This window comes from Cyrtonyx montezumae, unplaced genomic scaffold (genome assembly GCF_038088225.1).
Source record: "Cyrtonyx montezumae isolate F1298 unplaced genomic scaffold, pur_monq_1.0 scaffold_12, whole genome shotgun sequence".
Taxonomy (NCBI): Eukaryota; Metazoa; Chordata; class Aves; order Galliformes; family Odontophoridae; genus Cyrtonyx; species Cyrtonyx montezumae.
The window spans coordinates 23,274,655-23,299,178 of NW_027071848.1; the positions used below are offsets into that span (position 1 = coordinate 23,274,655).

General features: G+C 39.1%; 1 protein-coding gene across 1 annotated transcript; it reads left to right on the forward strand.

Moving 5' to 3' along the window:
* Window positions 1-18,373: 18,373 nt before the first annotated feature.
* CUNH13orf42 (chromosome unknown C13orf42 homolog) lies at window positions 18,374-24,053 on the forward strand. The gene is made up of 3 exons (XM_065730305.1): window positions 18,374-18,787; window positions 22,023-22,173; window positions 23,812-24,053. Exons 1-3 carry the CDS (start codon window positions 18,374-18,376, stop codon window positions 24,051-24,053), a joined length of 807 nt encoding a protein of 268 aa, XP_065586377.1.
* The last annotated feature ends 471 nt before the right edge of the window (window positions 24,054-24,524 follow it).

Here is a 24,524-nt window from a genome sequence, read left to right on the forward strand (position 1 = left end):
GCTCATGTGGGCAGTAATCTTGTGTACACCATGCCTTTACCTGTGCTAAAAGCATTAGGAGGCAGTGATGTCCAGTGAAACATTGTGAGTCAGGAACATATTGCTTCAAAGGCATCATCTGTAGTGATTAGTGTGGGGAGAGGCAGGTGGGAGAGATAAATCCTGCTTGATATAATTGTCAGCTTCTGTTAAAAATTGGCAAAGAATGAAAGCAGAGCCTTGCACGGAAACCATGAAAAGAACTGGAACTTACAAGGAGGAGAAATACTCCCCCAAGATATGGGCTAGATACTTCTTTAACAGATACTGTTTTAAGAGAACTCTTGGAAAAATAGATACTTCCACAGTCTTAACAGGTAAAATATTTATAGGATGAACCTAGAAAATACTGTGCAATTACTAAGCAGGACAAGCTTTTGCAAGACAGACAGAAATGAAATGGAAAACATTATTTATAAACTTACTCTTTCTCTGTTGGTTGCTGGATTTTTCCCCAGAGTTGGGTCCACACATCTCTCTAGCAAATATATCCTTGGCCAATCTTTAGGAGAGCCGAAATTGGCAGGAAAAGGATTCCAACAGCTATTTTCAAGGCACCTGATTTGTGTAGCAGCTAAAAGAAAGACAATAGCATGTGCAAAACACTCTTAATCCAAATCCCAGTAATGGAGTTACATGATAGGCTGCAGCCTCTTGCCTCTTAATTTATAAAGGATCAAGTGGTATTAGAGGCAGTCAGACATGCATCATAAAGTGCTTATCACAGCATGTCAGCATGTAAAAAAAAAGCCAATCCACAGAGAATAGGGAATAAAGTCATCATCTCTTTATCTATCTGTTCATGGGAAAGCTGGTCGTCATATTCCTGTCTGTGAGGGAGGAATGTTGTTTATGCTCAAATAAATGGTGTGTGACTTTCATGAAATGGCTTAGACATGGATTCTGGGCAAAGTAGAAATGCATGAAATCAATGAAACAGTAACCTTCATTGTCTGAAAATGAATCTTAACACTGAAACAACACTTATTTTCTGAAGCAGTACCACCTTACTTTCTATCAGCTCAGCAAATGGCACTAATAATTAAAATGTTTAATTTTGAACGCATACACCTCTTACACCCGCACATATATGTGTGCATTTGGACATTTCTAGGGGTATGTACCATGGGCTATTACTGCATTATGTTGTTTGGATGTGCACTATAGACAGTAGTCTCTATTTCCAAGATCTTATAAATAGTTTATTTTTGTCTGTTTTCCATGATAATGCCATAGCTATAAGCAGTACAAAAACCCTTAAAAATACTTAAGAGCCAAAACCAGAAATGCATTTGGTTGAAATGCTTGTAAAAGTTTTATTCCAAAACTGTCAAAAGAAGCAACAAAATAAATGATTTTAAGCACTTGCTTTTGTTCAAAGAATGGGAAAAGAAGTTTTACAAGTTATTTCTGCTTGTCCAGAAGTTGTTCCCAAAGCTGCCCTCTGGAAGCTCTGTGCCTAGAGTAATGATTCAGATGCCAAGTCTGTAAACTTAGGATATTAAATAAAATCTGAACTTATATTTAGTCAATCACTTTCAGTCCTATCTGTTCAGTGTTAGGTATACACACTGCTCTTTAGGATCTCACAAAAAACTGACAAGATTTTCAATGCTTACTGTCCATGGGCAATGCATACTCAGCCTTCCTTAAAAATTACATTTCGTTCATTGCTCTGAGTATTAGCCATCAGTTCAAATAGTGGTTACAGAATATAAGAAATGTCTCAAGCATGTAAGAAAGTATGGAGTGATTAATGAAAAAACACAGAAGATCTTAATGTCAACCAAGGTTATAACATCCTTTAATTTTTTTCCCTTTTTCATTTGTAAATTGTCATCTGTTGTCCTTCCTTTTTTGTCACATTTCCCTAAGGAGATTATTTTTCTATATTTTATTAACTGCTACAGATTATCTGTCTTTAGCTCATTTTCAGGGTCTCTGTTTTTTTGTTTTTTTCTCAAATATCCACTTCTTTTTCATAGTGTTCACAAGAAAGCGTAGTGAAAATGCTTAATTCTATGTTTTCCAGTATCTGCCTCACATCCTTAAGTAGTCAGATGAAGTTTGGAGATAATTCAGTACAAGAAAAAATCTGTACTGCTATACATGTGGGCTGTGTAATCTCCTTCCAGTCTCACTCTTGAGAAGTCTGTGCTGAACATACAAGAGAAAAGGACAGTTTTTTAATGAGGGAACTTAGTTCTGTTAATTTCTGGTAAAATCAGAAGGCAGATGTAGTAGCCAGCTCAGAGTACAAACACAGTATAGAAGTTTCCTCTGTTTCTGTCTGCACTTGATCTGTACTTGGTGAAAAGATTAAATGGAGGGATTTCTCTGTAAGAAAATTTTGAAACAAGGAAAAATAAAGATAGTCCATGCATAAAAACAGTGCCTGTTGTGTAGCTTCATTTTGTAGTCTGAGGGAACAGTGATGCACCAAACAGGCGTGGGACAGCATTTTGCTTAATTTTAGGCATTCTTCTGAGCACTGCTTGATGAGGAGGCTTATGTGACCCAGTCATCTGCCTTCCTTACTCAGTGAGGAAGGATAAGCACCCTCATGATTAATTTATCCCACTCAGGGTCTCTCTACATTGCTAGAGAGGAAATCTGAACATGGGTGGTAGGGAAATTGTGTCCAGGTTTATAACATTAATCTCCTATGTAGACTAATGCCTACAAATTCTTCATTCATGAAGGAACTTGGTAATGCTAACTAATATATTGCAGTTAATGTAATTGTGTCAGCTTTCTGACTATTTCTGCCAGACAAACATTTCTTGTGGGGTAAGATCATTTATCTGAAGCGGAAAAGTTTCCTTTGGTAATTATTATAGTTACTGTGGTTGCTGTATTGTGAGATTAGCCACATGAAGAAAATGTTTATTGGATTTTCTGAGTGATTGCTTCCTCTCTTGCATTTTTGGCACTGAAAGAAGTAGGTGGACCAAAAAAGTCTTATTCACCTCCCCACCCACATTGTCAGCCATAATTATATCGCCCGTGATATAATAACACGTTTAAACATTCTGTAAGTAAGGAAGAATTTTAATGGGTGATAGTGGTGGAAGCTTATGGTATAGCTTGTGACCAATTTTGCAATGACTGTGGAAAGGGTACTGGATGGCTTAGGGAAGTGAATGTGGGCTTTGAATCATTTCACCAGCCAACAAAAAGTACTAGTGGTTTATAGTCTGATAATTATACAGTGATTCATCTGACTTAGGTTCCTCTTCCAATGTGAGTGACAGAAGACCACAGCCATCTCTATTCACTTTGTAGAAGAGGCAAAAGACTGGGTATACAGCAGGTGTCTGGATAAAGACAGGTTTTCCTGAGACCCTGAGAAGCTACTGGGGTTTGTAGAAGTATTTGTGACTAGGTAATGTTTTCACAGTGCTATGATGATATGAAATGCTGGAAGAATGTTGACTTTTATTTTGAATATGTTAATAGAACTTAAAGGCAATGAATCCTGCTAAAGTAATCTGATTACTTTAACTGCTAAGTGCAAGCTCTACTTTCAACAGCATCCTCTGTGGCAGAGTATTTATTTAGTCTGTAATGGAAAGATATTGCTTTTTGCTTTTCCCAGTATTTTTACAGATCTGATTATAAGAGGAAACCTTTCCATGATACTCGTTCCATTGTTTTTTGAACTACTTTAAGGGCTGTTCCTCAGTTCCAGCTTGGATTTCTTTTCTATTTCCATGCAGTAAAGAAATGCACTAGGGAGTAGCCCTTACACCTCTCTAAATCTATTCCAGTAAGGCCCTTACCCACAGGCTCCTTGTCTGCTTTGTTTGTCTTTCTCCCCATGCTACCCTGCATGCACTGGTGGTGTGCTCCAGATCTCCCTAGCCTTCCACATTAACAGAGGTTTTTGGAGATTTGTGGGCAAGTGGTCTGGTTGTTGTTGTTTAGATGCCCAGGTGAGGAAACTTATCTATCTGGACTTCCTTCAAAGTTATTGAAGAGAAATAGGTGCACTGAATCAGCACAAGTGAACTTTATTTTGTCAGTAACTGATGTCTTAAACACCTAATTTCACTGCTTTGTGATGGTGAAATCAATAGCCCCTTATTGACTTGCAAGGCTGACTTTATGCCTTGGAATCTCTAAGTTGGCATTATTAAGACATAGTCTACAATGACCAGATAAGCCATTTGTTGAGATGCTGATTTGTGAGTCTGTATGCTATTACTGTGTGATTTTTTATTGATCTTTTTGGGTCACTGATCTATTCCAGCAGGGTGACTGAGGCAGATAGAAAGGAGCTGCAAAGAAGACAGGTTTTGAGTGATGAGATGCTATTGTGTTTATTTGAATTCATTTTTAATTTAATATCTCCAGAGTTTATATGCTTCAGGACTTGTGGAAACACTGTAGTTACAGTAAAAGTATGCAGCAACTGAAGAGCCCTTTTCTAAGGAAAAGAAAATCCAGAACAGTGGTCAAGGAGAATAATATGCTGTTCATTTCAGTACTGATTTTGTACAGTTAAACTAAAAGCTTGGAAGCAAGGTGCTAGAAACTAGGAAAAAACTCCACAAAAAAGGAGGCAAGGGGCAGGACAAAACTGTGGAGAAAACTCCTCCACCTAGGATGACTGCCACAGAAGGTTTCAGATGTTAGAGACTTCACTGGGGATGTGTAAGTACACTGAAATGAGTTCTCACTTCTAGGGAGACCTCATTCTGATGTCTCCTTATGTCTGCTTAGGCAAGGAAAAACTCAGGCCTGAGGAGCACAGATGTTCACATCTTTCTATAGAACAAAATTTTCCTTTTTTCTCTTTTCCTTTTCCTTGCCTTGCCTCGCCTGCCTTGCCTTTTTCCTTCCCTTCCCTTATCTTCCCTTCCTTTCCCTTTCCCTCCCTTCCCCCACATCCAGCAAAACCTGCTGAAATTTCTAGGAAGTGTGAGTACTTTGTAGGATAGCTGCCTATGGGCATGAGAAAGTGAAGAGAGACTGACAGTTTTTATTTCCAGAAGAATGCCTCCAGCCACTGTTGCCACTGCCCTTCTCTTCTCTTTGACAACAAGGACAAATAAGATCGTGGCTCTCGCTCCTGGGCACAGAGCAGTCTGCCTGCATCTCCACACTCCAGTTGCTTCATGCCATTAACCTAATTGTATCAGACATTGGAACTAGAGCAAGTTTCTCAGCCTTTGAGTTATATCTCTGACTGGTAAAAAGTGTATTAAACTAGGTAAAAGTCGAACAATCTAAAAAAGTTTACTTTGTGCAACCTTGATTAGTAAACAGATAAAGAACAGATTGTGAATATACTGATTATAGTGAATAACTTTATGCAGCAGCTGGCTCATTAGTGGAAGAAAATATTTTAGCATTTTGGCCAAGAAAATGAATGTTCACATGACTGTATTACATCTATAGTTTAGAATAAAACTCAACTTGAATAGTAATTTAAATTTTAGCCAGCAGATTGCAATTCTTGCCTTTTTCCATACACCAGAATACAATCTGTGTATGTTAATTTTCCACTGACAAAATCATAGGAGTCTGCAAGTCACAAAAACAGAAAATGGTGCATAATCGTTATTTGCAGTTTTCCATTCAATGAACACTAGCTGCACCACAAAATAAAACAATAAAGTGCTGTGACATTATCCTTTATTCCATGTTGACAGCATTAACCATGAGACTTCTTTTCTCCAGATCACATTAGATGGCACTTCTTAAAGTGGCACTGGCAATCTGAAATGTGTTTGGTTTCAGAAATAAATTCCAAGTAATTTTAGATTGTACAGTTTGCAGCGAATTTGTGTTTTTATTGCTTTATTTTTTATTTTAGTATAGATTCTTCTTCTTCATTACTATATAAAATATAAATATAAGCTGAATATTATTAGTTCAGGCTATTGTCCTTTAGTGCTGAAGCTGAGATCTTAGCCAGAAACTCCAGCTGTTGTAGTACCACATCCTAACTCATACAGTATACTCCACAAAGAATTAATAGGAAGACAATGCACAACAAAACCATGCCCAAAACCAAGATTTTCTGTTCTTTTCAATTACAATAATCTCCAGTGTTATTTGTGGTAACCAAACAAGCAATTTTCCAGGAAAAGTTTATATTTATTTTAATTTTTTTCTAGTATCTTTTTAAAGTTCAAGCATACTTCATTTAGACATGAAGTCATTCGTACCACTGAGAAACACATAACACATGTATATGGTGTGGACATACACACCTCATACAGGAGACATATTCCTCACACAGGAGACATTTCCCTTCTTGTAATAATTAGTGTTACTGGTAACAGTGGATTGCTTCACAGCAGTGGTGCATCTTCCAAACAGGACTATGAAACATTGACTGAAATAAGCAGAATGAATTAGTACCAGCTAGAATAACAAGAACACAATCCTAACACCAAGAAAACCTCAAGAGAAAAGAGATTTCTGTGAAAGCCATTAGAGAGCAGGTTTTGCTGTTGCAAATGGCAGTGTAAAATTCCCAGGTATGTTATGAAGATAAATATACAAAAATTTTCTTTCCTAACCTTGTACTAGTGTGGACCAAATCCTCGATGAGAATAAAAGTGTATATATCCATTGAATTATCTTATCTGTATCAGCCCTGAGCCTAAACTCTAAGAGCAGTGTTTGTATTGGTGGATGAAATGAGTCAATGGCACCATGAAATAATGACTAGTCTGTGTCAGCAGTTTTAGCATGTATTAACAAGAATTTCATCAGTGCCCATCACAGTTTGGGGTAACAGCAGAGGGTAGTCTGCAGGCAATCATTCCAGTTGGCATTAAAGACATTCAGAGGGAAAAGGAGAATTTTAGATAGATACATATTTGTGCGGGACAACTGGAGGATGCGCAGTACAACAAGGGGATCACGCCCCGCCATCATGGGTTCATGAAAGACATGTGCTGCTTGACAAACCCAGTCTCCTTTTATGACTGAGTGACCTGCCTGCTGGATGAGGGAAAGACTGTTGGCGTAGTCTACCTAGACTTCAGCAAAACCTTTGTCACTGTCTCTCACAGTATTCTCCTGGAGAAGCTGGGGACCCATGTCTTGGTCAGATACATTCTTTGCTGGGTAAAGAACTGTCTGGATGGCCCGGGCCCCACAGTGATGGTGAACACTTTGGCCACAGTTACCCCAGGCACTGCTACAGGCTTGGGGCAGAGTGGCTGGAAGACTGTGTAATAGAAGCAGACCTGGGGTGTTGGTCGATCTCAGCTGAACATGAGCCAGCAGTGTGTGGAGGTGGCCAAGAAGGCCAATGGCATCCTGGCTTGTATCACTGTCCTGGTTTTATCTGTATTCCATATCATGAAATCACACAACAGTCTGTTGGATGTAGCAACACAGTGCATTGTGGAGCTGTACTTCCCATTGAGTCTCGTGTTCTCTATCAGTCTCATGTGAGTTCTGATTCTCCAAGAGGAAGATACACTGAGAAGTACATTTCCCAAGGGCCTCCACATCATCCGCAATTCTGTGTGATGGGTGTGAAGGGGTTTCTGGGTTCTGGCAGCACAGCAAGCAGCAGCATGGTCATAACCTTCCTCTCTCTCCCATTTGAGTTATTAATTGTAACTCTCTTTCTTCTTATTATCTTACATTCTTTTACCATTTGTAGAAAATTTGCAACCTCTTCATTGGGTCTTAATTGTCTTTCTTTCCTTCTCCCTCAAAGGGGAGAAAGGGGCCCCCTTGACCTTTTGCACTTGAAACTGTGACCATCAGAAATAGTGTTGGCTGCAGGAGTGGGGAAGTGGTCATCCTTCTGTACACAGCACTGATAAGGCTGCACCTACAGAACCGTGTTGAGTTTTGCACTCCTCACTACAAGAAAGATGCTGAGGCCCTGAGACTTGTTCAGAGAAGGACAACAAAGCTGGTGAGGGATCTGGAGGACATATTTTGTGAGAAGCAACTGAGGGAACTAGGATTATTTAGTCTGGAGAAGAGGAGGCTCAGGGGACTGCTTATCACTCCCTACTACTGCTTGAAGGGAGGTTGTGGCTGGGTGAGTGTCAGCCTCTTCTACCAAACTAGCAGTAGGACTAGAGGGAATGGCTACAAGGTTGCACCATAGGAGATTCAGGTTGGATGTTAGGAAATATTTCTCCAAGTGTGGTCAGGCACTGTACAGGGAGGTGATGGAGTCACCGTCCCTGGATGTATTCAAGGATCATTTAGATGTTGTACTGAGGAACATGGTTTAGTGGGAAATACTGGTGATAGGTGGATGGTTGGACTGGATGATAATGAAAGTTTTTTCTAACCTTAGTGATTCTGTGATCCTATAATCCATGCCATGTCAGCTGGCCTCAGAACTGTTGGTCAGACCTTTGACTGTTTGATATTGCACAGCTGTAGCCTCACATGCCACTTGCTTGGCATGTACACCTTCTAATCTAAACTGTTCTACAGTTTAACAGCACTGCAGAAATAATAGTTGCAGTATTATGTATGAGAAGAATCACAGGGCTAACCAAGATAGATAAGATTTTTGCACTTTTATTAAAAATAAATATTAAAAATACCTAAAATATTTTAAAAATATTAAAAAAAATCAAAGAAAAAGGAATGAAGCATTCATCCCTTTGCCTCAAATCTTCCTATGGGCTTGTAAAATATGAACTAAATATGCATGAGCATCAGAAATTCTTTACAGAAATAGCCTTCTGATTTCCTAAGGAAATTTCTACAAATTGTGTTTCCTGTTTGCTCTGTCTGAACACTGAAATTAATGTGCTGTTTGCTAAAGCTGTAGAGTTTTTGGCATCTGCTTTGGCACTCAGGAATAGAAATATCTCCCTCTGATTTCATTGATATTGGCTAATGAGGAACATGAGTTTTTCTTCAGAAGCAAATTCTGAGTTCATACTTCTGAGTATTCAGCAATTCACATCCCACTACTAAGAGCTACTTATCCAGTCAGCAGATGATCCCATGAGAGCCATATGTCCTAAACACTTTGAGTTCTGAACATAAAAAGTCACAGCAAATCGCTTAAAAAATAAGATGTAAGAAGTATCCTTTCACAGGAATTATTTGTTGAGCAATTTCTTATGCCAAACAGCAGTTGAAAAGTCACTGTTTATTCATGTGGTGCTTGAAACCAGAAATGTTGTAGGAAATTTCGAGTATATAGCAACGTTGATGCTCTGTATACACTGATGTTATCCAAACTGTTGGGAACCTGTGTTATACTGGGGAGATCGTGCTGCTCAAGAGAATAGCCTTTACAGATGTTCCAGCCCCAGTTTCATACCACTGGTGACTGCCACCTGTGCTGAGTCTGGCTGGAGGCAGAGATTCTGTTCTCTTCCTTTTGCTTATGTGTGGCCAATCCCAATATTTTTAGTAAAGATTTATGTAGTCCTACTAGTCTGTACAGTTCTACCTGAGATGCTTGCGAAATTTATGCACTTCTATACCTTCCATGCAAGAATCAATGAATTACAGCAATACCTAAGCTCAGCTAATTATTACTTAAATATCTAAATAAGTGTAAATAACAGCTTATCAGGAAACTTGGATATACAATTAAACGGTTGGGAATCACGCAGATATCTGTGGAGGTCAAGGCTTCCATCTAGTGGTAAAACTTAAAGGTGCAAAAAATGATAACGAGTGAGGTCCTTGTGAGTGCTTTAGGAGCATTCGGACCAGACAGCATCGAGAAGAATATAACAGAAGAAAAGGCTGTTCAAAAAACAGCCAGGCAAGCCACAGCATCATTGAACATGGAGGGGAGGAATGTAACTCGGTCAGAAAGGGAACACAGATCACAGTATTATCTTTTATTTAACGTCAGGCATGACATTCTAAAGAAATACTGGTTGAACTGGAAGTATGACCTGTTGCTTCAGGTATGACAGAAAGCAGTCCCTTCTCTTCATGTTTACCTATATTCTCAGATTTTCTCAGGAGGAAAAAAAAAAAAAAAGACCATTGGGAGCAAGGAGGAAGATATTTTCCAGGTTGCAGTCATCCCTCCAAAAACTGCTGATAATCTCTTTCCTCTCACATGATTTAGCACTGTAATCTGGATCAAAGTCAATTCTTCAAGGATATGCCAGGATATGGAACGAACAGATCCTTTATAGGAGAATATAATGACTTTTATGTGCTCTGCAACAGGCAGTGAACTCTATAAGAAGGTTTTGACCTTGTAGAGATTGCCTCTGCAACATTAGCCTGCCATTTCTCTCCTTATCCTCCTCCAAAAAAAACCCCAACCAACTAAACAAAAAAACAGCCTCAGCAGGACAGTTCTTGATATTCATGGGCACAAATCCTGGCACACTCTGCAGGAATCTAAGTGCATATTTCATAAGCACATCAATAGCCATAATGATGTTCTCTATGCAAAAAATGAGAAATGTTGACACTTCTGTTATAAAAGACAGTGTTCTGCATACTGTTGAAGTCTATAATGTGAGTGGAAGTGAATTAAGCTCAAATATCAACTCAGCTCCTGCTGCCTCATATTTTCAAACAATTGGATTTCTCTCTGTACAGGAAGAATTATGGATGAGAGATTGCAGTTCATTTCCACTGTAGCATATTCTTGTGGTTGTTCCAATTGTATCTGCTGAGTTCTAGTAGATGTGAAAAATATCCTCTGCAAAGTCATCAATGGCTGTGTTTTGACTCAGAAATACAGTGACCTTTGCTTGCTGCCAGCTCTCACCATGATCTGATGCACTATTCTGGCCTGCGTCCTTTTGTAACTACCACAGTTTCCTGGAGGTGTTTTTTTATTAATAATGTTTTTAGAAAAAAAATTGGAAGTGGATCGACTTTTCATATTGAAGAGCAGGTGAATCCTCTGTCAGTGGTGCCTTGTGCCAGGAGCAGAGGCCATGGGAACAAACTAGAGTACAGGAGGTTCCCTCTGAACACCAGGAGCACTTCTGTGCTATGTGGGTGATGGAGAACTGGCACAGGCTTCCCAGAGGCTGTGGGGTCTCCTCCTTGGGGATCTCCCAGAGCTGCCTGGATGTAGCCCCGGGCATCCTGCTCTGGCTGTTCCTGCTGGGGCAGGGTCTGGAACAGATGGGTCCAGAGAGCCCTGCCAGCCTCAGGCATTCTGAGGAATGCTGAAGTAATCAATCTCAGTACTTCCAATTCTGAAAATCTCTTTGTTTGTGAGTGCCTGGAATATAAACCTGTAATACTCAGCTCTTTCAGCTAATCAGAGTTCATACAAATATTTCCTTCCATTTCAGTACCACTTTCCTCATGCCTGACCAGGAGAACTTTAAGAAAAATGTATTTGGAAGCTCTGTATTTTTCTCATAGTTAAAGACACATGTTCTGCCTGATTTCAGATTGTAACATCTTACATCTGACATCTTACCCAGTTACCTTTCTTGACACTTCTCAGGTTGCTTTGAGAACATGGGTAGATAAAGGTTTAGTTATTTTTGTCTTACTGTCTTTGTTATTATCAGTGAGCCACCTTTCAGCGATATAAAATTTCCAAATTCACTGCAGGCAGCATCTACTCCAGGGACTCATCAAGCATCCATTTTTACATATTGCCAGGGGTCTTTGTGCAAACTTTCTGAATCCAAATCTTCTGTTCTGTGTCCAACAACCTGTTGGTGGGTCTCTTTCCAACTTCTGGGGAGCTATTGCCTTAAAATAATATCTGTTTCTTCATGTTTAGATCCCATATACTGTGTTAATTAGTATGGAAGATGAGGTTGATTGAAAATTCCAGGGAGGATATAAATGAACTCTCTTTGCCCTTGTAAACAAGCATGAAATAATTTGACTGTGCACAGTGAGGGGATATGCTTGACCTGAAAGTGGCAGGTGAGCGTGGTTAGGTGTATTTTCCTCTTCTTCCCTCGCCTTTCAGCTGTAACTACAGACTGACAGGGCTGTTTGCAAGAGTAGTGGAAAGGCAGTTAAGAAGTGAGCAGAGGCAGAAGATCAAACTAGCCAAGGAGAAATAGTACCTTTGCCAACAACAGTACTTTCAGTTAAAAATCACAAATGATCAAGAATAATGTGGAATCTTAGTTCTCCTCTTCCTCTATGGAGCACTCAAGGAAAGGCAACAAAAACTGCTCCTGAAAGTTCATAGGAAATAATCATCCTCTTGGATACTTCAGTTGCTCCCCTTCAGAGAGCTGCTTGTGACCAGAAAATCCTCTTCTATTCCAATGTTTCATGGCATAACAACAGCAGTTTTGGAGCAGACAGACGGCAATGTTCACTCCTAATAGTGATGGTATTGTGGGGCTCAGTTATTGGAAGGGGTCATTGCAAGTTAGCTCACATGCACTGAAATGGTCCTGAGCATCTCCTTGAATTCTTTAGTGTGACTAGAGTTGCTCTAACTAGGAATTGCTTTTGCAAGTGCTAAATGGTCCATACTAGGAGATACAATCAAGAAATGTATAGGAGTGAGAATAATTCCTTTTTATTAATCATGTCATGGCAGCAGGGCTAGAATCAGGGCAGAACTGTGTTAGGCTGCATACAGACTTTTTTCCCCTATGGAGATTGCAGTCTGAGTAGAAAATAGTTAAGATGTTCAACAAGGCCTATTTCAAGAAGTATTTCTTCTCTTTCTACCCACTCTCCTGAAGGTTCATTTAGTATCTCTCTTGCACTTTCTATAGTATCTCTCTTCTCAGATTTCTCAGCCAAACTGCTCATTCTTAGCTGCCTCGGTTTAAGTAGTCTGCCCCGTTTCTTTGTGTTAGCAGGGGATGAAGGAATTAGAAATGGGAAACAGGATTCCGAGGGTGCCTACAAAAAACCTATAGATATCCTGAGAGGGTCTTGCCTGGAGATGACTGGTAAGGTCTGGCAACATTGTGACTTATCAAGAAATCCAGACTGTCCCTTGTCTTAAATCCTCCTCTGTGCTTCTTTTGTGAGAAGGAATAATAGTGTACTAGAATTTAATTGGAAGGAAAAGGAGGTCAAGACAGACCATTTACTGTTTGCCTTATATAAACTAATTTGAAGAATGGCTGCTTACAGCATCCATTCCTCACTGAGCAATCCTGAAGGAATACTGTTTATTCATTGCCCTGTCCTGTCAAAGACTTTATCAATGGATGATAGATGTGACAGGCAACTAGCTAGACATCACAACAATTCTTCAGCCATCACTGCAACAAAAGACTCAAGAGCTGAGAGAATAACTAATTCAATGAAAACTAGCATTGCTTGGAAATGTCCTAGCAATGTCTGTTTTAAAAGGACACAAATTCTTCCAATGAAACAAGCAAGGACAACTGGCTGTTCCTTGAGGGTGTGTGATAGAAGATGAGACAAAGTTCCCTTGTAAACCTTGTCACACAAATGAAGTTTTTAATGACATTGGTGTTGTATGAGGAAACAAAGGGAAGAAGGCTAGATAAAGCAGTGGGTAAGTGTGGTAACCTTACCCTCTGAAAAAACTGACAGGCAACAGCTATAAAGATATAGAGAAGGAGAATTCCACTAGAGTGAGTTTTACTGCTTTGTCATAGGATGCATGCAAAACATTTCCAAAGAGCAAAGCCAAGGTATGTTAAAAAAAAATGATAGTCTGATACCTAATTCGCACAATCATTTTATAAGCATTTATATGTACATAAATTATGGCATTTCTTTATCTTTCCATGACTGATGGAAATGTAGTCACTCCTTTGGTTGGTTACTGTCAGTGCTTATGCTGCAATAAAACCTATTCAATGAATGAAAATGTCACACGCAGTGAAAATTTATGGAGAATATGCAGGATCTAGGTCAAATGGAAATAACTTAGATTCAAAACTAGATTAGCTGGGAAGATGATGCTCCAGATTTACAAAAATCTATTCATCCTCTGACAGGAGACTTGCTGTTCTGACTCAGCTGGTTTTGCAAGTCACTGTTGCTTTAGCATAACAGAGGCATATCCTTGAAAAAAAAAAGATCACTATTAAATCTGACATGGGCAATATATTTAGATTTCACTTCATTTACCTGTAAATCAGCTCAAATGAAAAATTTGTAGGAATCTGATTTGTCCAATTTTGTGGCTCAGAGAAGCAGTGGCAGTTTTTTCCAAATGCATGGTATCAGAATTGCTCTCACTTCCTATACATTGGGCTCTACTAAACAAGGTAGGACATCAAGTATTTGCTGACAACTGTTCTGAGGAGGCAGAACTCCAGACCATTACCTTCACAGTTTCCACAGAAATAAATAGAAAGCATTACCTCTGGAGCAACATACTTATTTTTCTTTGTTATTATGTTGTGTCCTCAGAATTATTGCTTTCTTTTTAAAATTGCTCTTAAATCTATATGAGGCTTTATCTTTTTTGTGTCTTTTTACAGAACTTCAAGGGAACATATGAAGCTGCTGACAAAGGATGGAGATCAAAGTGAAGCAACAGACACATGTTGTGATGAACAGCTGCTGATGCTTTTCCTCAGTTTTGGATTGTTTCAGCTAACTCTCTCCAAGACAATCTGCTGTTTTATTTAGCTACACAGACTTAAATAGATTTTAACAGAGGTTGGCAACTACACTTTAGTTAATGACCCATCTGAAATAGCACAAGGCTCAAAAAAATCACTGTCCACTCATATATCTTATAAGCACTGATTTTTGTGTGTGCGTGTTCTGTTTTTTTAAAAGCTAGAAAAATGCTTTCACTTTTTTTTTTTTAATGTAATAGAATATGTATAGGTCATTCTAAAAGTAATGCCTCTGATTTTTTTCCATGGAAACTGCAATGAGTATGAGGAGCACAATAACACTACTTGATAGAGCAAATTCTCAGCTACAAAACATTATTTTTCAACAGTCACCACCATTAGCTGTGCGTTTTTGACAGCAGTGAACAAGAATCTGCATGTTGCACCCATGAATATTTGCACCAGTGGAGGTGACCCACTGCTGAAACACACCACCCGCCTTCCCATTGTGCTCATACCCACAATTTGGTCTCCATAAACATTCAGCAAGCATCAGCGAATGTCAATAAGTGAAATTTTTCCACGTGGAGGAATTCTATTCCACACCTTTGCTTCATATGCACTTCCATGTCAGGAGCCATTCTATCAGACTTCCCCTCTGCTGCCATCTGCTGCACAGCAGCAAAATGTAATGGAATATTGGTGGGAAGGTTCATCTACAGGTTGTCAGAGGTTTCCTTCTTTGGTTTCTGGGCTTTACATTTCAACAATTGAGTTACTGAAAAAACAAAACAAATCAAAACAAAACAAAACAAACAAACAAAACCAAATCCCATTAATCATGAACTCATGCTATCAAGCTGTGTTAATTGCATCTGATTTTATGCATTTTTGTTTGTTCAACTATGCAGTTAATATCAGTATACATGAATAGTATTTTCTAGCTGGATTTTCTTACCCAGTCACAATGGCTTGGGAATTGCCAGTATGCTAAGCGTAGATAATCAAGGCAATTTTGTGTGCTAATGAGTAGTGGTTTATGGAACTCAGACCACTTCATCAGGCACAAAGCCAGACAGAAATACTGAAAACTGTAGTAGAAAAAAAAAAAATTACTGAAAACAAGTGAAGTCAAAATCAAGTAGCCAAATGAACAAATAAGGTATGAGCACTGTCTTGTCAAAGTTAGTAATCTTAGATGCTGTTAAATATTTAGTGTGGTCTATTCGATCTGCTTCTTACAAGTTTCTTCTCTGGGAGGTCTTTATTTATGATTTAATAGCTGCCTGTGAATTTGGTACTTTGAATTAGCAGAAAAAATATTCTTCTTCAACCATATTAACCATTTGATAAGTGGTTTTGTTGTTGTTGTTGTTCTGTGTGTGTGTGCACGCATAAAAAAATAATTCTGAAATAAAACCATGGTTTTTAATAACCAGTCAGCTTAAATACAGTAACATATTTAGTTCCCAGCAGTAAGAAGGAAAGAGACCTGTGAGCTGTGGAGGTCAAATTATAATTGCTCTGCCATTTAGTTAAACAGGAGCAGTTACAGATACAAGAAAACTGGGGTCTGACTTTCAATAAATACAACTTATTCGGGAAACATGTTTGAACAAAATGCCCTATAGGAAATTACCTTGAAAAGATGTAGGCATTCCCCCTCTCACAAAACACAGTAGAGACATTTTTGACCTTTAACGATATCCATAATTTTGCTCTTTAGCTTTCTAAATCCAGGGAGTTATTTAAACTGTAGTTGAGAAACTGAAGAAAACAGATTAAGTTTTACCATAGGAAAGGAAGATTGTATTCCCACTACTCATAACCAGTACACAGAATAAAATATTAATGTCTGAAATAGTCATAAATGTCCCTTTATTAAATCAAATGAAATTATATATAATATAGATATTATAGTGACTCATGTATCTTATTAATCTTATTTTTAATCTTATTAATCTTATTTTAGTGCCACAGTGAACAATGAAAACTACACATAAGTTGACACATAAGGAATGTAACCAAACAAGCTCTTTTAAAAATTGGGAGTGAACACACTTAAAAGTGAGAAGCCCCTTAAAGGCTTAAAAGTTTTTTTAATTTTTGTTAATTTATTTATTTTTTATATCAATGAAATGTTGGCATATGCTTTAAGTTTTTTTATTGAAACAGCACAGGCATATCTAAGGCCCATATGGATATTTATCTTTTTCAGATCACAGCATGTATCATTGTATTTACTTTTCATGGTATATAATGCATCTACCTTTTTTTTTTTCACCAACAGATGCCTGGTGTTTTTTTGTTGTTTCTCTTTGTGTGTGTGTGTGTGTGTGTGACTTTAACCTACAGCTCTTCAAAAGATTGATTGAGCTAAGAAGTCAGTGTGCTATTGCAAGACAATGTCCAATCCTATAAGCAGTTGCTCTGTGGAGTTCCCATCACTCTTAACAATTAGTGTCTTTGTCGGTAATTCCTTGAACTCCCACTGATTTTCTTGATTCATACTTTTTTCAGTGAAGTGACTTTGAGATTACTTAGAGAGCATCTCTCTGAGGCTTACTGGTATTATATCATGTTTACAACCAAAGAAAGACCAATAGACCATATAGAAAATCAAGCCGTTATTGATTACCAGATATTTTCTCCAACTGAGATGTAATTTTACAGAAATATCTCATCTCTTTTCATAGTTCTAATGGTCCACACTAGCATAAAGTCAGCTTTATTATCTATCTGTGGCAAATTCACATTACCACCTTTTGAGATCCCTTGACTCTTTGACACTTCCAGTATAATTAGTGAAAATTTGTTTACTAGAGTCGGCAGAATGGTATTCATGGCCTTTCAAAATTTTCTGGAATATCTAAAGCTTCAGCAGCACGAACTATGAAAACTATTCTGAATATGTTAAATCTGGACATTCCTGCTTGTTTTAAAAGAGCAGATTGTCTTGGTGGTGTGAGATGAGCATATTCACTCTCTACTTATCTTTAACGCATTCATCGTGTTGTTACACAATCACAAATGATACCAATGCTTGAATATGCGGATAGCAGCCAATGTTCTCAGTAGCTTCCAGTCAACAAAAACACATTAGAATGCTCTTCCATTTGTCTAGGAAAGGAACTAGTATAAATGTATTTGTTTTTGTCTGCTTTTTTAAAAACAAAACCACAAAATAGTATTTTAAAAGTGTTTTATTTTACAGCATCCCTTTCACAGAGCAGCTTTGTGCTGAGTGTAACAGACCCTGACATCTGAATCCACTTTGCTCCCAGCAGTGCCGTGGTATCGGGTAGCTGTAGACATCTCCTGGTTACCACAGGGTGAAACTCGGAACGATATCTAAATTCTGCCCGGTAGAAACCATCCCTCTGCACTTTGTCCCCGCAGAGGCTGATCGCAAGAAGCAGTCCCGAAGAAGCCACCTCGCAGAGGCCTGGGATGGTGGCAGGGAGGAGGAAGCACTTCAGCACCATGGCCAGCACCGGGCGCCCTCCCGCCCGCAGCGCTCGGCGGTGAAGGAGGCGGCCGCAGCGACCCCCAGGGGACCGAGAAACGTTGAGGAGGGGATTTCCAGCTCGGTGATTATGTTCTTTTACGGAGACCAGTCAAACAAAAGGTCAGAGCATGACCTTTGACTTCCCGTGCTGTATTTTAATCCGAGAAAAAGGCAGAGCTATTTCACTGATGTAAACGGAATAGAAAACGCACTTCTGCTCTGTGATCAAGCTCTTCACAATGTGTGCAGGCAACGGATGCAATAATAGATGTCTTTTGTCTTCATTACAGTAAGTGGAAAATCTCTTTGTCAGGTGAGGGCAAGGATTGCAGCTACTGGTTATTTTTTGGGTTATCTTAAGAAGCCAACAGATAAAAGTGTAACAGGGACAAAGGAACACATGATGTTCAAAAAGATCCATTCCATATTTCACCCCAATTCCCACCGAAGAAATGCAACAGATGACATTCCTTACTGGGAGGGCACAGGTTCTGCTGTCAAATTGATCCGCAGCACTTCTATGTATGTCCTTGGTGATGAGCAGGAACAAGTTAGTGAACCATTAAAAAAATGCAAAAGTACAAACAGCATTGACTCCTGCAGCCAGTCAAAAGAGGAAGACAGGGAGTGGATGTACTCTAAGACTCAGGACTGCTTGAAGTACTTACAGGACTTGTTAGCCTTGAGGAAAAAATATTTTGACAACATCAATAAGTTGAAATCCATGCATATGACTGCAGATTCCCCAACATCCACAAAATCATCCAAAACTGGAAAGAAGTCATTTCTTCCGCTTCCCTCCAAAGAGTTTTCTAAGGTAATTCCTAAGAACTTTTATTGTATGATTAGTCTTAAACCATGAAGCAATTAGATGTATGACCTATGTTGATTTTCTGCCTTACTGTTCTCAGCTGTCTGTTCTTTTTTGTTGTTGTTACTTCATCTGAACTACTACTAAATACCTTAAGACAGTTTATGATTCCTGTGAAATCGAGTATGAATTACTGGTCATGGAGAGAATTATATGTGTTTGTAGAGAGAAAAGAAAAAAAGAGAAGATAAGAACTATGTATCTGAAGTATCTGAAAACTTGTTACAGAAGAGATATTCTCTCTCAACTCTGACAGGCTACTTAAGTGACTCAGAGTTCTCCACTGTGGTTATTATATCAGTTAAGAACTGAAAAGTACAGCAGTCCCCGTGTTTACTGGTAGCCTTCTCACTGGCAAAGATTGTGTACAGAAAATAATTGTGTTTTCTATGAAACAGCTGTGATTTTCTTTGACAGATCAGACAGCTTGTCAGTGCTACATTCATCATCTGTGCAAATTCTACTGATACACTGTAGGCAAAGGAGAATTGGTAGGAGTTCCTTTCCCTGTTAATTAATGAACTGTCAAGTAGTTTTGAGTCAGATACTGTAGTTCTTTATCTATAATGATACTGCAGAATAGCACTGAATTTTTGTTGCAGATTATTCCTGTAAGTCCTAGAGGGAAAAGCAATGCAAACCTTCCTTAGGGCTGCATCTTACATGTTGCGTGTCACTTGTCTGTTCAGTGGTTAGTTTGACTGTTGGGCTGATTGAGTGAGGAAAACAGAATTAAATTGCAGTTGCTCAGGTGATCTATTGAGGGAACCAGACTGAAAACATGGCTTTGGTAGCAGACATGCAGGTTACCCAGTGCAGCCTTTAAACTGGACACTAATAACAATGGTGGGAAGAAGGGATGTAATGGATTACCTACTGACGAGGCCAGGTAGACTTTACCAGAACATTATTTCCACATTCATATGCTCTTTAACAGCATAATGTCAGAATGGCTGAGACTGAGTTCTGCTGCAGACATTGTTTAACCAAAGGTCAGGATTCATATTTTTAGAGTTTAATACCACATTTATTCATTCTACATCTTGATCTAGCACCCATTCAGTCACTGGGAATCCCTCAGTTGGTTTTAATGGTCTTTATGTCACTTTTTAATTCTTTGAGCAATAATACTCAGTTCAGTGGGCTGGAGAAGACAGATTTTATATAGACATTACTATTTAGGGTGAGGGAAACATCCAAAGAGTATGGCTGAGTTATAGGAGAATGGTATGGTGGTGCCACGTGCCAGGAGATGAATCTCAACACTACAAGATACATAACCTGTGAACTTCTTTTTCATGCACAAAGATTGGCTTGATGCAGGGAAATGTTACAGTGTGTCAGTTCCCCTGATGAACTGAGCAGTGATGAAATGGAGCATGGAAAAAGGCTAACCACTTGGCAGAGGAGAAATCTAAGTGCAAAAGAGCATTTAAACCACAGACCAGGATGCTGTGAAATAGGCTGTATACAATTATGCTTCATGTAGAGTTGTGACTCTCTGATATTTGCCCTTGAAAGTTCCACCTTAAAAAAATGTCAAAAGTTTAACTTAAGTTTGGAAGTGAGTCTCCCACATTCTCAGGCTATGAATGTTGTCATCTCTGTGGCCAGCTAGCTCTTACGCATCCCCAGACCTGATACTGATGGGCATGCTAACTCCACAGCATTCCCCTCTGGAATATCAGCAGGATATGCTATCCAACAAGTCATTCTTGCTGACACAAAGAGTGGGATCACAGTTGCACAGCCTGACTTCGCAAAAATTAGGAAGTGGCTAAGAAGACTTCTAGAATATCCAGTACACTCCACTTCCTAACTCCAAGTTTTACATTCACAGACTGCAAGATTTGTTTTATCAACAGGCTTGAATAGTTCTGCCCCTAACTATCTGTTTGTATTAAACTTCTTGCCAATGGAATTCACTTTTTTTTTTTTTCCCATACCTGCTGCACAATTAATATGAATGTGCTTTGCCCAGACAACCTTGTCTTTAGGGGAAGTTTAATTCAGACGGAAAACCCAAAGCCTGGACTACAGGCTGTGAGAGAAAAGAATAAAGAGGTGTGTCAGATTCTGGAGCATACTTTTCTTTAAAATGTCTTATAACTAATAAAGGCTTAGTTATAAGAGCAGCAACTATTCTCAGTCAGTGTGTGTTAGCAGCTATCTTTTAGCACTTTTGAAGATGCCAATCAACCTATAATGTCAGAAGGGGAAGCTAACTCATCTCTGCCTGCACCATCCCACAGACTGGGAAGTAAACTTGTCTGTCAGAGGTAATGATGCAGCATATATCTTTTGATTGTGCATTTGAAACCCAGGACAAACATTTCTGATTCAGAATTACTCTGGCAATTGGACTGGTGGGGAAAATATATAGCTCTTCATCAGGCAGAACCTTCATGAATGGCAGAAAGGTTCATCCTGCACCAACCTACAGAATTGCTAACTGAGGCTTTATGAGTGCTTCAGCACTTGTAGACAGACATTTGCTTTTTTAACAAGGCAGGCTCCTAATTTTAAACCTTGTGGCTTTCATGTGGGAATGATCACAGCATTGAATGACTCATATTTTAGCACTCACAACCCTTTTCCATTTCAAAAAAGACTTCAGCAATTTAGATCTGGATTCATTTCATCAAACCTAGGCATTTTAATAAGATGCTTAAATTAGTAACCAAGTTGCTCCATGATCCCTCTGCAGTAAGAGACCAGAGCTGACTGAAGAGGGCAATTCAGTCTACCTAGGTTATTATCTTTTGAAGGTACTGGAGCCCTGCATTAATTAAAGAATAGACCTTGTATGACTCCATTTCTAATGCGTGCATTTCATTAAGTGCCTAGTGCTAGGCAGGATGAATTTGGCTACAAAGCTCTGCTGTCACCTAGCCACCCAATTACATGTCTCAATAGAGGGATTTTGAGAGATTTTATAAAGACATGCTGGCAGTGTTTAAGTGGAAGATGTCTGGTGTTGAGCATGTAACAAGATGGACACTTTGTCAGACTGATGTTCTGCCTTCTTTGATGGCTGCTGTGGAGAGATCTGAACTTCTGTCCCTTTCTGAAATCTTGAAATATGGAATCAAATACAGTTTTTGCAGCTTCCTTATACAGTTTTCTCATTAAGATTTTTTTTTCCAACCTTATCTATTTTTTTTTCCTATCTTATCAACAGGCATCTATGGAGAGAAGAAAAGTTCCACAGCCCTGTTCAGATGTAAGAGAAGCAATAGCGTTCTTTGACTCGGTTATTGCAGATCTGGATTCGGAGAGATGGCGGAGAGCTCCTGACATAGACCTGCCAAATGTGGATGTTGATTTTGATGGTGAAGTATAAAACAGGAAAAAAATAAAAATAAAAATATTACTTTTGATGTACACAGAGTAGAGGGAAGAGTGGACATGTAAGACCAAATTTACGTATTTAACAGTTTTCCTCTCAGTTTTGCTTCTAAGATCTAAGAGCATTAGAATCATTAAGGTTGGAAAAGACCTCTAAGATCAGCTAATCCAGCCATCAACTCATCCCCACCATTCTCACTAACCGTGTTCCCCAGTGCCTGATCTCCGTGTTTCTTGAACATGGACAGTGACCACCACCTCCCTGGACAGTCTGCTCCATTGCCTGACCATTCTTTTGGAGAATTTGTCTTTCCCAGTATCCAATCTGAACTTCCCTTGAGGTTAAAGCCTCCTGAGGGCATTAACTCTTGTCTATTGCTATCACTAAGGAGAAGAGGCCAACCTCTATCCCATTGGCACAAAGAACATGGCCAAAGTTCCATACATTATGAGAAATAACAGTAACACATGACTTCTTTCCTGTTGAAAGGGTGTGGCTTTTTATGTGTGTCTATTACATGAACAAATGTAGCATGTAATGTTCAGGAGCAGTGCTTGTCTTCCACCTACAGTTTAATTCCATCCCTGCATCTCAGTTAATTATTTCTGTGTAAATCTCATGTTTATCATTGAGAAATGGATGGATGCTTTCTCTCCAAACAGCAAAAAAAGAAATAGAACTGTAGAGGTTAGTCTAAATAATAGTACCTTTCCATCAGAAAGGATGGAATTACTTGACCAAATGAAGATGTTCCCTTCTGAACTCATCATCAGTCATAAACATTTTCCTCCTTTGTGCTCTGTCTTTGGCTAAGGAACATATATGAAACAAGTCAGACCAGTTCTGTTCTCGCGTGCATATAGGAGGACTGCAACACATGTATTTATACTGCAGGCAGTGAAATATTAGATAAGATGAATCCTACCCCAAGTGACATCCCAAAGTGAAAAGAGAATGAAAACTATTAATAAGCATTTTCTTGGTTATTCAACATAACCACTAAGAAGGAACAGGCAAGCACCTTGTTCTCTTACTGTACATACAAAAATATCATGGGTATCCTGGTTTCTTCCTAGTAGCTGACATGGTTCTGTGGTTTGTATTTAGGATGCGAATAGTGTTGATAACACACCAATACTTTGGTTGTTGCTGAACAGTGCTTGCACAGTCATGGGTGTTTCAGCTTCTCATGGTGCCCTGCCAGTGAGGAGGCTGAGGGGTATATGGAGCTGAGAGGGGACAGAACCAGGACAACTGACACAGACTGGCCAAAGGGATGTCCTATACCATGTGGCATTGAACAGAAAAACTAGGGGAGTTAGCTTGAGGTGGGGGGACCATGCTTTGGGACTGGCTGGATCTTGGTCAGAGGATGGTGAGAATTTGTGTTGTGCATCACCTACTTTTTTGTTTGGTTTTGTTTTGTTGCTATTTTTTTCCTTTTCCTTATTTTTATTTCTTATTAAGCTGTCCATACCTCAAGCCATGAGTTCTTTTCAGTTTTCTCTCCCATTCTACTGTAGGGGAGTGTGTGAACTGCTGTGTGGTGTTTAACTGTCTTCTGTGTTAAACCAAAAAACTGGCAAACTCTACTAACTTGGGATTATCTTCTATCTTTCAGTGGCTACCAGCACAAGTGAACACAGTTTACATTCAAACTGGATCCTTCGTGCTCCTCGCAGGTACTCAGAAGATACTGCCCAAACAGCAAAGGCTGCAAACCAGTCACAAAAAAACAGCCAACGAAGAACCACTGGCTCTAGGAAGAGACTGGAAAGACATCCCATGTACTTGCCCAAAGCTGTGGAAGGAGCATATAACACACTAAAATTTAAGCCCAAAACACAAAAGAAAGAATATTGAAAGAATATTCCATCTTCAGGTGAAGACAGAACATTTGAAATAGAGCATGCAAGACTTGATGCTCTTTCTTTTTTTTACTCCCAGCCCATATTTTGCACTCTAGAAATAGCATGTACAGTCACTGAAGGTTCTTCATTTTGTACACACTTCAAGCCATGGCAATTCCAACACTGGACTCATTTGAGGATTTAACTCATCGAGTTCATTGTGCCTAACAATACTGCTTTGCATTCAGCATTGGGGGACAACTCCCAACTTGACAAACCTTCTTGTAATGCTGTTGACTCAGAATTTATATGGTGTGGTAAATTTTCTTCTGACTGATACAGCAAGACAATGCAGCTAATACTCTATGATCTTTTGCACCAGCATTTCCAATTTCAGAGCATTGAAGCAGAGTTTTCTCCATTTTTCGTAAGTGAAAATGTGTGCGTGCCATTGTTAAGTCTATTGTCTGAGAGTATACAGCAA

Bases quoted from the DNA above. Each gene is read 5' to 3' on its own strand.
- CUNH13orf42 (XM_065730305.1), top strand. From the start codon at position 18,374: ATGTTCAAAAAGATCCATTCCATATTTCACCCCAATTCCCACCGAAGA. The intron at 18,788-22,022 runs GTAATTCCTAAG...TCTTATCAACAG, and splicing joins CCTCCAAAGAGTTTTCTAAG to GCATCTATGGAGAGAAGAAA. The intron at 22,174-23,811 runs GTGAAGTATAAA...TCTATCTTTCAG, and splicing joins TGTGGATGTTGATTTTGATG to TGGCTACCAGCACAAGTGAA.